General features: G+C 43.6%; 1 protein-coding gene across 1 annotated transcript in view; it reads right to left on the minus strand.

The window, feature by feature from the left end:
- The window catches only part of PCCA (propionyl-CoA carboxylase subunit alpha), a 357,370-nt gene that overhangs the window by 79,246 nt on the left and 260,731 nt on the right, over nucleotides 1-17,393 (minus strand). The window contains exon 20 of the mRNA XM_075199966.1: nucleotides 1,124-1,222. Within this exon, the coding sequence (XP_075056067.1) occupies nucleotides 1,124-1,222 (99 nt within the window). The remainder of the gene's footprint in view (nucleotides 1-1,123; nucleotides 1,223-17,393) is intronic.

Below are 17,393 nucleotides of genomic sequence, written 5' to 3' on the forward strand. Positions count from 1 at the left end.
TTTACCTGTTGGTGTAATGATGTTATAAACACTACACTTGAAAGCTTGAGCCTTTAAATGAAAAAGTCACTCTTCATTGCACGAAGATTTGCAACAGGGACCGTTTTTTTGTTCACAAAGTCAACAAATAACACTTCGACGCTATCTGTCTTTGACATACTTGATGGGATCTCAATGATGAATGCTCTGTACCATGGTCGTCAAAAACAAGAGGTAGTGACGCGCTCGAACTACACCCTCTATATGCTGCAGAGGATGTAGGAGCAGCCATATGTGCAGTGGAATTCAGACCAGTTGAGGGTGATATATTGTGGGCCCGGTACCAAATTGGGTACCGGGGCCACTCCACTACGCAGTCCAGATAGCTGTGCAGTGGAATTCAGACCAGTTGAGGGTTTTATATTGTGGCCCCGGTACCAAATTGGGTACCGGGGCCACTCCACTACGCAGTCCACATAGATGCATATCAGATATTAAACTACATTCACTGTTGCTGCTGTACCCAAAAATAGGTACTGCAATTCCAAACTACGTTCACTGTTGCTGCTGTACCAAAAAATAGGTACTGCTATTTCAAAATACGTTCACTGTTGCTGCTGTACCAAAAAATCAAATATTGAACCTAAAATCAATATTATGAGGTGTGAGGTGTTCAGAATAGACTGGAAATTAGTGGAAATGATTGTTATTGAGGTGAAAAATAAACAAAAAAACTTGATTTTAACCCTTTTTATGCTTTTTTAAAAATCCAAAACCCTAAATCAGAACCAAAACCTTTAGTCAGGTGTTTTGGCAAAACAAATCAGAACCCAAAACCTCAAGCTAATCAGAACCCAAAACCCTAAAAGTGGCCGGTGCACACCCTTAGATTTATACAATGTAGTGCAACGTAACTTACAAAGAGTCTGCCAATTTTACTCTATAAAATGTTACTAAAATTGTTTTCACTGCATGAATATAAATTATATGAAATAAAATCAAAATTATTTTCTCTACATATTTCCACTTTAAAAAATATGTTTCACCAGCTAAAATGAAAAACAAACATGAAAGATACCACATTGATAGCAGTGTTTTGGTTGCTAATGATAAATAACAACCTAAGTGGAAGCAGACAGCTTACCTGTACAGTCTTCAGTGTATCACCAATGCTGACAGACATTAAAGATGACGACAGATTCCATTCGCTGGACACATTCACTTTAGTCCCATCAACTTCCACCTGTTTGGACATCATAGCAGGCTATTAATATTACGACAGACATAAAGCTTCTCTCAGGTTCATTACTGCACACAAAGCAAGAGGCATTTTAAACAGATGGCTTCCAAACAACCTGTCATGTTCACCAATCCTGCTATACGACAAGGTCCAACTATGTAAACACTCAGTCATCTCTAGGGAGAGGTGAAGGACCTGTGAACAGCTGCCTCTGGGTACTGCTGCATCCAGTCATTTTCAGCAAGCAAGAAACAGCCAACCCATACTGATGCCATTTGTAGACATGCTACATTTAATACAATTAGACAGGTAATTTGGATACATTGTGGTGACACTTTGTTAGCTATAGAACAGGCCTTGCATATAATATATTCTCTAAGGTATAGAACTGCATATTACGTTAGAAAGTTGTGCATGATTATTTTAATTAATAGGAAGCTCTAATTAATGGGGGATTTTATGCTACACCTGGTTTAGTCAACCTTTCGGAAAATCATCATCATACAGCAGATTAATGTCTGACAGCCGGGCTTCATTTAGCATGAAAGGTTATGTGGCTGATGCTATGTAGACAGTAAATAGACTACAGATTTTAAGGCAATATGCTTTGAATGCTTATGTTTGTGTATCCAGTGTCGCTGATAATGTCAGAAATCTGTCTAATGCTAGTCTCATGTCAATAACCTCAGGTTAGTCAGGTAGACTTTGATAAAACATTGCTGGTGGCGTTCAAGGTTATTTTTACTGAAAAGTCAGATTTGTGCCAATGTTGGACTTGATATATAACTATCCTAAGTAACAAATAACCAATGTTTTAAACCAGGAGACCTGCAAAAGAAACAAGTGAGATGGTTGGGACCAGGTGCAACGCAGAATTTTTTTTATAGTTGTTTTACAAATATAACTCTTTTATGTCATCAGAATTTTATGTTTCTAAAAGTTGCTTTATAAGTTGTAATGACTTTATTTCACACTTATTAATAACTTATTAACAATCTATGATCTACATTCAAAATGTCATACAATGACTGTGAAAACGAATAGTTTACAGAAAATCAATAACTATTGATCTTTATCCTACAATGCTTCAGTTCCACAAGCAAATCAGTCACATTATAGTTCAGAACTAGAACATCATTTCCCGCTATAGACTCCATATTTCCTTCTCATGGTTATTGGTTTCAGGTGTAAACATAAAGAGATGTGGAAAAAGTTCTAAAAGTTGTTTGGAACATTTCATTTTCCAATATATAAAAACGCTGAGGGAAACAGAATGCAGACCCTGATATAATGGAGGCCGGAAACAAATTACCTACATCCTTTGTCATGGAAAATAAATCATTTCCCTATCATATTACTGGAGTCTACACAAATACAGTGTCAGTATAATTACTAGGTATAAAGGCAAGGCAGGCACATGTTTAACCAATATCAACCATTCTGGTTGAGGTCATAAGAAGGAGGCATTTGTGCACGCTGTAAATTAAGTGAACTATAGGTAAATAATAACAAACATTATCTGCTAGTTTGCTTTGTGCTACAGAATGGTACAGAGTAAGTGTAAATGCATGTCTATAGTCTTGGTAAGCTGAAGCCAGACAGCTGCTGCAAAGGCTAACAATGATAACTAGTAAGAATTCATATAAAAGGATTAGTTACACACATACATATATATATATATACATATATATATATATATATATATATATATATACATATATATATATATATATATATATATATATATATATATATACACATACATACATATATATATATATACACACACATATATACACACACATATATATATATATACACACACATATATACACACACACATATATATATATATACACACACATATATACACACACATATATATATATATATACACATACACACAAGTTAACCCGTGCATGATACTCATGCATTCTAGTCAAATCAAGATACTTAAGGTCTTAAAAAGGTTCTTGTCATGCATTTGGGCCTAGCCCAGGCCTCCTCAGGGGAAGATCGTTACTTCCCCACGCAAGCGCCCTTTTTAATGTGTGTTCATGAGGTAAAATTACCTCACGAAAATGAGTTTGAGCCCTACCAAATTTCAGCCCTTTTTGAATTTTTTTTCCCACACACACTAAGAATTTAGTAGGTCAGTGTATAACTCTGCCCAGCAGGTGGCGCTGCAACTTGGTTTTTTTTTCCCCCACACACACACAGACAGACAGACGCCACTAAGCATTTATACATTAGATATATATATATATTAGTAAATTGTAGTAAAGAGAGCCCACTTCGGACCCTTTGTGTTTACATAATAATAAGGAGCTTCCCACAATTTCCTACTGGATACTCTAACCCCCTTCCCTGTTTACAATATATGTTGACACTAAACTGTAAGTGATTTGATTTTTATTCCCTTTACTTTTCTTTTATAGTGTGTAATTATTAACCACGTTTATAAAAAGGAAGGTGTGTACATATAGACATTGGCCTTGAGAAAGCACCATTGTATTCAGCTGTCAGCACATCCATGGATGTAACAGTTGCATGAATACATGTTTTGCTAATGAGAGTAGCCACTTGTTGTATACGAAAATAAAACATCCTTACTTAAAAGCAATAACACCGGGAAAGGTATCTTTCTAGTTTGGAAACTTCAAAGATTTTGCTATGGTAATGTCAAAATAAACAGCTTATTGTAGAATATCGTGCAGTGTACACGATGGTCTATGTACTATTGGAACAGGTAAAATATATTCATGCAATGTAGCGTCCTAAGGAAAACCTTGTATCCAATGCTTAATGCAGCAATTTCTCCCTCAGAGCAAGTCACAGGCTGCTGGATAATGACCAAGTCGTACCATGGAGGAGGAGAAGTAGTTTGTGATTGCTCCTCTTAGGATGTGACTGATAGACGCTAATACTGCCAGGGAATACCTGCTTCTCTCACTGGCACCACCAACAAGGACCACAAGGGGTCACGTACTTGCGCACTGCCACCGACTACCAATATTAGATACTATGTATGGAGCAGCAAAGTAGCTGTCTGAATGAGGTATGAATCCACAGTGGGTAGACTTACTTAAAGTGTAGGGGGGTACAATGGTTGGCTTGGTAAAATGTTAGGGGCAGAGGGACTAGCATGATGAATTGTAGGGACCCAGTGGCTTACATAATGAAATATGAGGGCCACAATGCCAAGGGAGGGTGATAAGGGCAGAGTCCTATTCATGATCTATATGCAGCGCATTCAGTATACAAACCGGAGCAGGGAGCTTAGAGCGGACACCAAGACACGAATCTTACACACTGATTGTCTTCTGCTCCACAATGTACCCCAGGTGGGAGATGCTTAGAGTGGCTCAATGTGACTGGCATAAAGAATGTGTGGAGTACAGTACCTAGTGTATGTCAGCATTATATTGTAAATGATAACATATGGTCCAATAGATTGTAAGCTTGCGAGCAGGGCCTTCTCACTTCTTTGTCTGTTTTACGCAGTTTGTTTATTAGTTTACTATGTTTGTCCCCAATTGTAAAGCGCTACGGAATATGTGGGCGCTATATAAAGGTTGATGATGATGATATGGTATGTGACCAGTGGTCCAATTATTTAAACAATCAAAACACATAATTACCTTGTAGAATAAGATAACATAACAAAATGTGCTGATAACTGAGAAATGAAATGCTAGTCTTGGTGTGCTTGATTTGGTGATCATGAATGTGGTACGCAGGTCATTGTTAGGTAAATCTAATGGTTACAGAGACACGGTCTGCAGCGTGAGAGAGAATCAGCCCTGGTATGTTTAGAAAAAATAAGACTTCAGCTACATAGATTTTTCCACTGTTTTAAGACATGTGATACACAGAACACAGTTATTGTACAGAAATCACAATTCATGTCCTATTAAAGGTAACAGGTATTAAACGTGATTCTGGGTGGTGAGAATATTAAGTTCTCTGCTGCACATGGACACACTACCATATTATCTCTTGTCTGAACACATTATATCTGTGCTCTGTTTCACAGAGCAGAAGAGAGAAAGTGGGTGTCAGGTGTCCCAGGTCTTGATTACAGCCCATGGCTCACAGTACTGTTAGCCTGCCACTGGTTAAAAGTAGTGTTACATGGTACTGTTTTATCTCTCCCACAATATTCATGCACATTTGAACATCTCCAGCTTAGTGACATTAATGTAACCGAACCAAGTTATTCAGTCCCATGCAATTCCAATAGATAGTGCAAACTTTAATTGGAACATGTTAAATACATGCTTCACTAACTCCACATGGGTGCAAACTAAAACTAAAGATAGGAAAACGATAATCAAGCACATAATAATGTACTTGATTAATGAAACACAAATTTGACTGAATCACCAGTATTAAAGCAGCCTTGATTCTCATCAGCAAATGTAAAAGAACCTGGTAAAAAAACAAAAAAACAAAACAAAACCCAACAACCCAGTAAGTAACTGATTTTATTTTTTATTTAGAAAATGAGATTTGGGCCGGAATATTATAAGGGTCGGTTTTGTTTGCGGTTTGCAAACAGTTGAACCTCAAATGTGGTTTTAAGATCTGAAACACATTATTTAGGAGTACCTGACAAGGCAAACAGTTTTGTTTTTTTGTTAAAAACTAGTTTAAAAAAGCGTTTCTCCCCTTAAAATAACTAAACAACCACAGTGCCATGTGACATTTGCTGTTAAAATAGGGGGATTCAAAGCATGTGGGTCCGGGTTTTCTTTTGTAGGTGTCCTTCCGTCGGATTTACCAGCATTGGTGAAGAGACTACCACTGGTGGGTTCACCTGGTAGTGGCAAATGAAACCAGACTTTACAGTATTGGCTGTTTCAACACCATCTACAGGGAGGCTATGAGCATGGGTCTCCCTCTCATAGTGTAAAACATTCCAGTCATGTAGCTGTAGTTCTAAAACTGCCAGCATGCACTTATAGTCATGGATGTCAGAGCATGCTGACACTTTGTAGTATACTCTTTGCCACAATAGTTTTTCTTTCTGTTTTTGTTACACTTATTACCCTGATAAGAGAATGAAGAGGGCCCAGTGCTATTCAGGATTGGGTCACTACTCTCAAGGTAAAGGGACCTGCCTTGTTTTTGGCCTTTCCTAGAAGATCAAGCTTGATGCTGAACTGGATGGGCTGTTTTACGCTACAAAAGAGTTTGTATGTTCTCCCCAGCATGGGTTTCCTCCCACATTCCAAAAACATACTAGTAGGTTAATTGGCTGCTATTAAATTGACCTTAGTCTCTCTCAGTCTGTGTGTGTAGGGAAATTAGACTGTAAGCTCCTATGGGGAAGGGACCGATATGAGCGAGTTCTCTGTACAGCGCTGCGGAATTAGTGGTGCTATATAAATAGCTGATGCTGATGATGATAGTAAATCCCAGCTATAGTCTCTTCAGCAAGTAACAAAATATGAAAACAGTAACAATATACAACTTTCTGCTATTTGATATAGTTTCATGGTGTGTGAACTGGAAAAACAAGAGTGTTTACATTTTCTTTTGCTCTGCATCTTCAGATAAGTATTTCTAGGGGACAAACATTAGCCATGTATTTGATTTGAAACTTATGTATTCTGTAGGTTATACCAATTGTGGAACTAGTTTTTAAATCAATTGAGTAATAAAATAGCTGGCATATTAGGCTAATTTTGTAAATTTGGTAAAGTCACATAGCTTGTGTAGTACCCAAAAATGTGAATCTCAAAGTGATTATTGATCCCTAGGGCAAATGATCCTACTTACACATATCTGAAAGATTAAATTCAAACATACAACATTGTTAGCATATATAAATATAACACGTGTTTTGAGAAATAGCAGAAATAGTGGAGATAGGGCTCATTGATTTCTGTGTCACCTGCATTTCCAAAGCTTTATACACACACCGTTTGCTTGTAGTAAATCTGACACAGGCAAACAGTACAGTGTGTTCCAGCACTAAAGTGCTAATGTGTTTTAGAGGATAGACCACTTTGGAGCATCTGCAAAGCTTTTTGTTTGCATATTAACAATCTACATTTTTAATGTTGCTACAATTTTAACTTACTCAAATTCTTTACTAATACAGTAAAAATTTCCCTCTCCTTATGCAAATAGGCAGTGACGTTGTTGACTGTCAGTCAATGAGAAGAAAACAGGGGAGGAGACATTAACAAAACCCCTGCCTGTTTAAAGCAGCAAGCTCTGGCAGTATACAGAAGAGCAGCACAGGACCGCAGCTCTGGCAGTATACAGAAGAGCAGCACAGGACCGCTGGAGGCTTTAATGGCTTCAGCAGCATCAGGATATGACCAGTATACAAAGCTGCACACCCACAATTGACCAGTATGGGGAATTCCACACAAATGTATTGTTTAATATACATATCCTCTAAATGAAAATAGGAGGATTTGCAGTTTTGTTTATTAGAAAATTCTCTGATGCTTTCTAGAAAAAGAAAGTCTAAAAAAAATGCAAGCTAAGTAAAAAATGCTTGCCTCACTCTGTAATGAATAGCCAGTCACATAAGCTACACACATTGGAATTGCTTAGAGGGGTCCTATTAACTTATAGAAGTTCCCCCCTTCAATTCTACCAGAAAAGAGTCCACACTGCTCTTGGCTCACAACTGCATGGAAATTATGTGACAGACCGACTGGAATCACCTCAACTTTTATGCCCCACAATATTATGACATATGCGAGTGGGCCAGACAGAAAGAACACTTTTTTATACTCAGGGCGCGGCTTGGCGTAAGTGGTGTCACAAGTTCCATTAATCACCTGTCAGTGTTTCCACCGTGTTATGATATCGATTGCAGTTATCACGGACAGCACATGGTACATCAAAGAAGTGCAATGTGTTATTTAACACAAGATCATTTGTGTCTATGTCAGTGGTGCCCAAACTTTCTCAGTTCAAGGCACCCTTAGGGTCACCATAATTTTTCCAAGGCACCCCTAAGCAAAAAAAATTACCAGGTAGTCCCGTTTTTTAAGTAGTTGGGTCAAAATGACGTAAGATGTATTTAGACCCCTTCACCACGCCATTGTGCCTCTTTATCACTGCGCCCCTTTGCCATCTCACACCCTGTGTCCCCCCCCTTCAACGTGTCTCTCTCTCCCCCCTTCCTTCACCGTGTCTCTCTCTCTCTGCCTCCCCTCCTTCAGCGTCTCTCTCTCTCTGCTCCCCTCCTTCAGCGTGTCTCTCTCTGCCCCCCTCCTTCAGCGTGTCTCTCTCTCTCTCTCTGTCCCCCTCCTTCAGCGTGTCTCTCTCTCTCTCTCTCTGTCCCCCTCCTTCAGCGTGTCTCTCTCTCTCTCTGTCCCAATCCTTCAGCGTGTCTCTCTCTCTCTGTCCTCCTCCTTCAGCGTCTCTCTCTCTCTGCTCCCCTCCTTCAGCGTCTCTCTCTCTCCGCCCCCCTCCTTCAGCGTGTCCCTTTCTCTCTCTCTGTCCCCCTCCTTCAGCGTGTCCCTTTCTCACTCTGTCCCCCTCCTTCAGCGTGTCTCTCTCTCTCTGTCCCCCTCCTTCAGCGTGTGTGTCTCTCTCTCTCTGTCCCCCTCCTTCGGCGTGTCTCTCTCTCTCTATGTCCCCCTCCTTCAGCGTGTCTCTCTCTGTCTTCCTCCTTCAGCGTGTCTCTCTATCTCTGTCCCCCTCCTTCGGCGTGTCTCTCTCTGTCCCCCTCCTTCAGCGTGTCTCTCTCTGTCCCCCTCCTTCAGCGTGTGTGTCTCTCTCTCTCTCTCTCTGTCCCCCTCCTTCAGCGTGTCTCTCTCTCTCTCTCTCTCTGTCCCCCTCCTTCAGCGTGTCTCTCTCTCTCTCTCTCTGTCCCCCTCCTTCAGCGTGTCTCTCTCTCTCTGTCCCCCTCCTTCAGCGTGTCTCTCTCTGTCCCCCTCCTTCAGCGTGTCTCTCTCTGTCCCCCTCCTTCAGCGTGTCTCTCTCTGTCCCCCTCCTTCAGCGTGTCTCTCTCTGTACCCCTCCTTCAGCGTGTCTCTCTCTCTCTGTCCCCCTCCTTCAGCGTGTGTGTCTCTCTCTCTCTCTCTCTCTGTCCCCCTCCTTCAGCGTGTCTCTCTCTGTCCCCCTCCTTCAGCGTGTCTCTCTCTGTACCCCTCCTTCAGCGTGTCTCTCTCTCTCTGTCCCCCTCCTTCAGCGTGTGTGTCTCTCTCTCTCTCTCTCTCTGTCCCCCTCCTTCAGCGTGTCTCTCTCTCTCTCTGTCCCCCTCCTTCAGCGTGTCTCTCTCTCTCTGTCCTCCTCCTTCAGCGTGTCTCTCTCTGTCCCCCTCCTTCAGCGTGTCTCTCTCTGTCCCCCTCCTTCAGCGTGTCTCTCTCTCTGTCCCCCTCCTTTAGCGTGTCTCTCTCTGTCCCCCTCCTTCAGCGTGTCTCTCTCTGTCCCCCTACTTCAGCGTGTCTCTCTCTGTCCCCCTCCTTCAGCGTGTCTCTCTCTGTCCCCCTCCTTCAGCGTGTCTCTCTCTGTCCCCCTCCTTCAGCGTGTCTCTCTCTCTCTGTCCCCCTCCTTCAGCGTGTGTGTGTCTCTCTCTCTCTCTCTGTCCCCCTCCTTCAGCGTGTCTCTCTCTCTGTCCCCCTCCTTCAGCGTGTCTCTCTCTCTCTGTCCCCCTCCTTCAGCGTGTCTCTCTCTCTCTGTCCCCCTCCTTCAGCGTGTCTCTCTCTCTCTGTCCCCCTCCTTCAGCGTGTCTCTCTCTCTCTGTACTCCTCCTTCAGCGTGTCTCTCTCTCTCTGTCCCCCTCCTTCAGCGTGTCTCTCTCTCTCTGTCCCCCTCCTTCAGCGTGTCTCTCTCTCTCTCCCCCTCCTTCAGCGTGTCTCTCTCTCTCTCCCCCTCCTTCAGCGTGTCTCTCTCTCTCTCTCTCTTTCTGTCCCCCTCCTTCAGCGTGTCTCTCTCTCTCTGCCCCCTCCTTCAGCGTCTCTCTCTCTCTGCCCCCCTCCTTCAGCGTCTTTCTCTCTCTCTGTTCCCCTCCATCAGCGTCTCTCTCTCTCTGTTCCCCGTCCTTCAGCGTCTCTCTCTCTGTCCCCCTCCTTCAGCGTCTCTCTGCCCTCCTCCTTCAGCGTGTCTCTCTGTCCCCCTCCTTCAGCGTCTCTCTCTCTGTCCCCGTCCTTCAGCGTCTCTCTCTCTGTCCCCGTCCTTCAGCGTGTCTCTCTCTCTCTGCCCCCCTCCTTCAGCGTGTCTCTCTCTCTCTCTGCCCCCCTCCTTCAGCGTGTCTCTCTCTCTCTGCCCCTCCTTCAGCGTGTCTCTCTCTCTGCCCCCCTCCTTCAGCATGTCTCTCTCTCTCTCTCTGCCCCCCTCCTTCAGCGTGTCTCTCTCTCTCTCTCTGCCCCCCTCCTTCAGCGTGTCTCTCTCTCTCTCTGCCCCCCTCCTTCAGCGTGTCTCTCTCTCTCTCTCTGCCCCCCTCCTTCAGCGTGTCTCTTTCTCTCTCTCTGCCCCCCTCCTTCAGCGTGTCTCTTTCTCTCTCTGCCCCCCTCCTTCAGCGTGTCTCTCTCTCGCTCTGTCCCCCTCCTTCAGCATGTCTCTCTCTCTGTTCCCCTCCTTCAGCGTGTCTCTCTCTGTTCCCCCTCCTTCAGCGTGTCTCTCTCTGTCCCCCTCCTTCAGCGTGTCTCTCTCTGTCCCCCTCCTTCAGCGTGTCTCTCTCTGTCCCCCTCCTTCAGCGTGTCTCTCTCTGTCCCCCTCCTTCAGCGTGTCTCTCTCTCTCTGTCCCCCTCCTTCAGCGTGTGTGTGTCTCTCTCTCTCTCTGTCCCCCTCCTTCAGCGTGTCTCTCTCTCTCTCCCCCTCCTTCAGCGTGTCTCTCTCTCTCTCCCCCTCCTTCAGCGTGTCTCTCTCTCTCTCTTTCTGTCCCCCTCCTTCAGCGTGTCTCTCTCTCTCTGCCCCCTCCTTCAGCGTCTCTCTCTCTCTGCCCCCCTCCTTCAGCGTCTTTCTCTCTCTCTGTTCCCCTCCATCAGCGTCTCTCTCTCTCTGTTCCCCTCCTTCAGCGTACCTCTCTCTCTGTTCCCCGTCCTTCAGCGTCTCTCTCTCTGTCCCCCTCCTTCAGCGTCTCTCTGCCCTCCTCCTTCAGCGTGTCTCTCTGTCCCCCTCCTTCAGCGTCTCTCTCTCTGTCCCCGTCCTTCAGCGTCTCTCTCTCTCTCTCTCTCTGCCCCCCTCCTTCAGCGTGTCTCTCTCTCTCTGCCCCCCTCCTTCAGCGTGTCTCTCTCTCTCTGCCCCCCTCCTTCAGCATGTCTCTCTCTCTCTCTCTTTGTCCCCCTCCTTCAGCGTGTCTCTCTCTCTGCCCCCCTCCTTCAGCGTGTCTCTCTCTCTCTCTGCCCCCCTCCTTCAGCGTGTCTCTCTCTCTCTCTCTGCCCCCCTCCTTCAGCGTGTCTCTCTCTCTCTCTCTCTGCCCCCCTCCTTCAGCGTGTCTCTTTCTCTCTCTGCCCCCCTCCTTCAGCGTGTCTCTCTCTCGCTCTGTCCCCCTCCTTCAGCATGTCTCTCTCTCTGTTCCCCTCCTTCAGCGTGTCTCTCTCTGTTCCCCCTCCTTCAGCGTGTCTCTCTCTGTCCCCCTCCTTCAGCGTGTCTCTCTCTGTCCCCCTCCTTCAGCGTGTCTCTCTCTGTCCCCCTCCTTCAGCGTGTCTCTCTCTGTCCCCCTCCTTCAGCGTGTCTCTCTCTGTCCCCCTCCTTCAGCGTGTCTCTCTCTGCCCCCCTCCTTCAGCGTATCTGTCTCTGTCCCCCTCCTTTAGCGTCTCTCTCTCTCTCCCCCTCCCCTCCTTTAGGGTCTGTCCCCCTTCACTCTCCGTTCCTTTACTTACCTTCATTCTTCATGTTCCGCTGTCTTCTGTCCTCTCTGCTGCCGTTCCTCACTGACGCTGTCGGACGTGATGCACCCCAGGGAGCCGCGGCGCACACTTTGGGAAATGCCGGTCTATGTATTGTCATCTTATGATGTGCAGGAGCATTAAAGAACACAATTGTCTCAGATTATACAGTTTATATACTATACTGTATGCAATGTAGTGCTTGCACAAACTGCCTTCTGATCCGAATATATATTACATATTACAGGGATGTTATTTTAAGCTATTTGTCACACAAACACACACACACACACACACACACACACACTAGGGTCCATTTTGTCAGCAGCCAATTAACCTACCAGTATGTATTTTGACTGAAAAGGTGGGAGGAAACTGGAGCAAACAGGAGAGCGTACAAAATGCCAAAAAATAGTACCCTGATCAGGATCTAACCTATGGTCCCAGCACCATGTGTTAGCAATGCTAACCACTGTGCTGCCCACTTCACATGTATGCATAAATGAATAATCATGAAGGTGTTTTAGTACCATATTCCCACCTATTGTATGGCCAGCTGTGGACACACAGACACCACTATTGTATTAAATTGTATAAACCTACTATCTAAAACAGGGGTGTCCAACCTTTTAGCTTCCCTGGGCCATTCCCTGGGCCACATTGGAAGACGACGAGTTGGTTTGGGCCGCACATAAAATACACTAACACTAACGATAGCTGATCATCGAAAAAACCATAGAAAACATAGTTAACATATTAACCTTACTTGGAAATGAAGTTAGTAAGAGTTAGGAAACCTGTTGCAGAATCATGATTAAAGCAGTAGTCCCATTACCAGCTACAATTTAACTTACCTGCATCTGCCCCTTAGTGGGGTTCGGGGAATTAAATGCCAAAAACTTTTTTTTTCCTCTCTTTCTGCACCCATGAATAATTTTTTTTATTGACCAGTTTGAAATGGTCACCGATATAGGTAGCATCAGGAGGACTAATAGAAATCTACAGAGATTTAAAGATAGGGTGGCGGGAAAAATGGCTCATGGAGCAGCCTCCGATGAGGGTAACAGTGGGTGATATTTTCACCCTACTGAGCACTGCACATTTAAAATGGTTTACAATATTAAAAATACAATTATCTCTTAATATTTATATTAGATACATACAGAGAACACAGCTAGTTCATAATTGCATGGTGCAGAAAGTCCAAATTCAGAGTAACAACAATAAGATACTGAATAATCTTTCACTGCTGCTGATAGTTCTCGCGGGTGACTCCTCTGTGCTGCGCTACGCAATGGATGTCGGGTGTGATGATGTCACCCCCGACATTCACTGCGAGCGCCACACGGAGGAGGAGACCAGGGAGGGAGCCGGAGCGCCAGCTGACGTGACCGCAAGGTAAGTATTTTTTATTTTTTTTTGCAGGATTTTTTTTTTCAGCGCTGCCCCCTTGCCACAACCAAAACTCCTGCTGGGCCACATTTACAGGCATGCTGGGTTGGACAACCATGATCTAAAACAATTGTAGCAGGTTCATATGGCACAAATTGCTCCACTCCTCTTAACTGAGACAGAGAGCTTCTGACCCCACCAGAGAAAGGAATTAGGGACAAATATCCTTAATGATTAGCCTTTTGTTAGGGGTGGAGAATAAAGGAGGACTGCTGAATATTTTACCATTTATAAAGTAGAGATAAAACAATTTCATAAGTAAACATAAAGGTGAATGACTGAATGCTTCCAGCAATAAATTCGTCCAATGAAATGTGGCTATAGATGCAAGAACTTTGCCTGATCCTTACTTACGGTGTATAGTTAGCAGTACCACTTAAAGTAATTCTATAATACCCCAAGGTGGGGGGATACTGTAGTCACTGTTGTGGAATCAGAATACTCACTGCAGTGCAATGTTCTGGAATCTGTAGGCTCAGGTATGACACATCTTCCCCAGATGTCAATGGATTCTCCCAGGTCCTTGCCATCATTGGCTTTCACTCTCCTAATTACCTGCTTTACCCTTCCAACTTTCTTCTCAGCTCTGTTGCCTACTTTAACTCTTTGCTGTTCTGTTTATCTCTTCCACTATGTTTATTTTCCTATCTTGCTTTATTCTGGTTTACTTTGCTCTGTCTCACTGACGGTTTTGAATTCTATCACTCGCTCTCACTTTCTTAATCTGCATTGACCACTTTAGTCTACTTTTTCCTCTCTCCCGACAGCCTTTTGTCTGTCATGGCCTTCCCATCTTCCTTTTATTTTGCATTTCTTGTTACCTTTAACTCCTATTTTCATTCCCTCCACTGTGTTTTCTCTTTGTTGAACATGTCTCTCTAACAGGATGTCATTGCAATCATTCCTCACTCTGTCTGTCTCTTCTCCTATACCTTCTCTCTCATAGTTTCTCACTAACGGCCACTTCTCTTATCTCTTTTCTAGAAGACACTTCAGTACACCTTTTGCTTGCGCTATCAAACCCCATTTTCACTACGTCCCTCACCCGAACAGCTTCTCTTTCTATCAGCACATTTTTACTTCTCTCACTCACTGCTCTTCTTTCTCAGTCTTTGTCAGCCACCACTTTCGTTGCTTCTTTCTTCATCCAAACCACTAGAGATACCCCAGGAAACTTGACATGCACGCACCTCTCAATCTGATTGGCCAGTCAACGAGAGTATTGTCAGGGCTCTCTTTGGTCACATGAAGACATGTGCCGGTTCACTCCTCTGCTCAAAGAACGCTAGAGGTGTACAGTATAAACCCAAAGCAGCCTTTCACCCTCCCTTTTAATCGTTTATACAGACTAACTGCAGTTCATTTCAAGAAAAGCATACTGTGAATTTGATCATTACAGTAATTTAAAGTATAACGTTTAAAACAATTAAAAGTGAACAAATTACTATATTCTTAGCTTGACAACACAAAATAATTCTAAAATCAATACGAAATGCACCAGAATAGAAATAAGTGTAGGTGCAAATACAATGCAGATGACCATAATGTTCTGGGTAGAGCCAGAAAATATAAATGTCAAGGAAACAGTATTGTTCATAAAATGACCAAGAATAAAGTCCATTCAGTCCATTCAGGTGCAGGTGCCAAAAAGTGATAATATGATACAGTGTCAGAGTAACAGCAGAGGAAAAAGCCCAGACAAGACATTTCTAAGTCCTAGTGCCAGTCAATTAAAGTGCTAGATGCAGAGGAAAAGGTCAAACCCGGAAAGGCACTATACAATAATATTATTAATAATCTAAAAAAGTCCCTAAAGAGAACAAAGGTAGATTCCAAAATTCAAAATTTCCAAAGGACTAAACAGTATAGTAAATACAGTTAAGTCCCAGTTAAAGTGTGAGATACAGTAAGAGCACAGGAAGTCTCAAAATAAGAAATGTCTGAGGTAGTCTCCAAAATGCACCAGTACAAGGGTGCCACTGCATGTCACCACCAAGTCACTAAGATAATATGCAGTCCACTGAACTGGGCAGCCAGTCGTGAGGTGCACTCTCAGAGGAGCATCTTGCCCAAAAGGATAATAAAGGAGAAAAGGCATCATGTTCCTATACAAGTCCACGCCACACACAGTGCAGTTGTGGTTTTCTAGTACTCTGATACTTCCCTGATCTTAGGACTATTTTCCTGCATACAGACATGGTGCTGCATCTGTCTGACTGCTGCAGAACAAGACCTGACACTGACCTTACCTTCGGCACTGTTTTATTATAATTGTTAATTTGGGGAACTAGAAGCATACAACAAAGACATACCAACAGGCAAAAGTAATGGACATACAGGATTCATAATACTGTGCATATGACATAATAGGCAGGCTATATAACATATCTACTAAAGAATATGAAAGAAGCAGGAGACAAACATGCCCATGTGAACGAGGTGGTAGCAAACAAAAAGACTCTAGAAAAGAGGGCTCTACTCACAATAGCTTACAATCTAATAGCGAGGCAAGAGGGTGAAAATGTGGGTGTAGGGAGGCTGGGCTAGTGTGGGCGGAGTTAGGAGAAAGACTGGCAGTCTTCGATGAACAGGTGGATGTGGATTCCATCCATGTGGAGCGACATGGAAGAAACCTTAGGGTATTATACGGTTATTAGTGGGGAGTTGAGGTGCCATTCATTGGTAGAGCAGATAGTGCGGGTGAGAGTGTGAAATGAGGGAGGTTTGGAGACTTTAGAGGCAGGGAAGATGATGAGCTCTTTATTAGACATTTTGACCTTTAGATAACATTGGGACATCCATGAAGAGATGAGAGCTATACAAATGAGAGAGCCGGGGTGGGGGGGCTGGTGGAGTAGTTTTTGGTGTCATCATCATAGAGGTGGTACTGGAGACCAAAGAAGTCAATTAGTTCACCAGGGAGGTGTAGAGAGAGAAGAGCTGGCTGGTGTAGTTATCTTGATGGATGGTGTCAATTTTGGAGATAAAATGAGTGGCAAAGTCTAGGGCTGTAAGGGTGGAGGGTACTAGAGGTGACGGTGGGCAGAGAGGAAACTGAAAATGGCAAAGACGTGACAGTGGTTGGAAGACTGGGAGAAAATAAGAGACTTAATATAGGTTTGTTTAGCAAACGAGGGTAGAGTAAGATTTCATTAGTTGGTGCTCAGCGAGACGGGAGCATTTTTCCTTGTGGCTTCCTATGTCTGATAATTTGTATCTCTGCCACTTCTGTCTCATGCATTAGGTCATGTCCTTTGTGGAGTACCAGTTAGCACAACGCTTATATAGATCGCATTGACGGTCACTAATGTTTATAAACAGGGAGTGGGCCAAGTCATGACACATCCTTAACATGGAGATAGTATCTTCTTGGTGTTGACAAGCTGATATTGAACTGCAATCTCATCTGGTACAGAATGTCAGCTACTAACCTCTGTGGGAAAAGATCATCTCTCCATCCCAGTTCACCTTCATACTCTAATGTTACTTAGTACTTAGTACATAGTGTTCTGAAGAGCTCGCTAACCAAAACCTCTGCAGAAGTTAGCTTTCCATCTGAAATGGGTTTAGGGGTACAACAGAAAGGGATTTACCAACCCTATTGGCACACTCTTTCTGAACAGTATTGTGACATGTCGTTGTCTGCGACATAACTTCTTTTACCGGGATAAGTCCTGTTCTATTCCTTGCTGCGGGTGTGTGAAGACCTGTCTTGCAATCCTTGGTGGTGGCACTGGGATGCGCGATATCATTGCATTTGTGACATCATGATCATGTCGGATATCTCCCGATACAAAGGCATTGGAGAAGATCCTCTTTCAGGTAAAAATCAAAGTAGTCATCATTATAACATGTGGATTTTCAGTGTCATGATATGAGAAATGTTGTTTTCTTGCTCTCCCTCATACTATTTGTTG

The sequence above is a fragment of the Mixophyes fleayi genome, chromosome 2 (genome assembly GCF_038048845.1).
Source record: "Mixophyes fleayi isolate aMixFle1 chromosome 2, aMixFle1.hap1, whole genome shotgun sequence".
In the NCBI taxonomy this organism is placed as follows: domain Eukaryota; kingdom Metazoa; phylum Chordata; class Amphibia; order Anura; family Limnodynastidae; genus Mixophyes; species Mixophyes fleayi.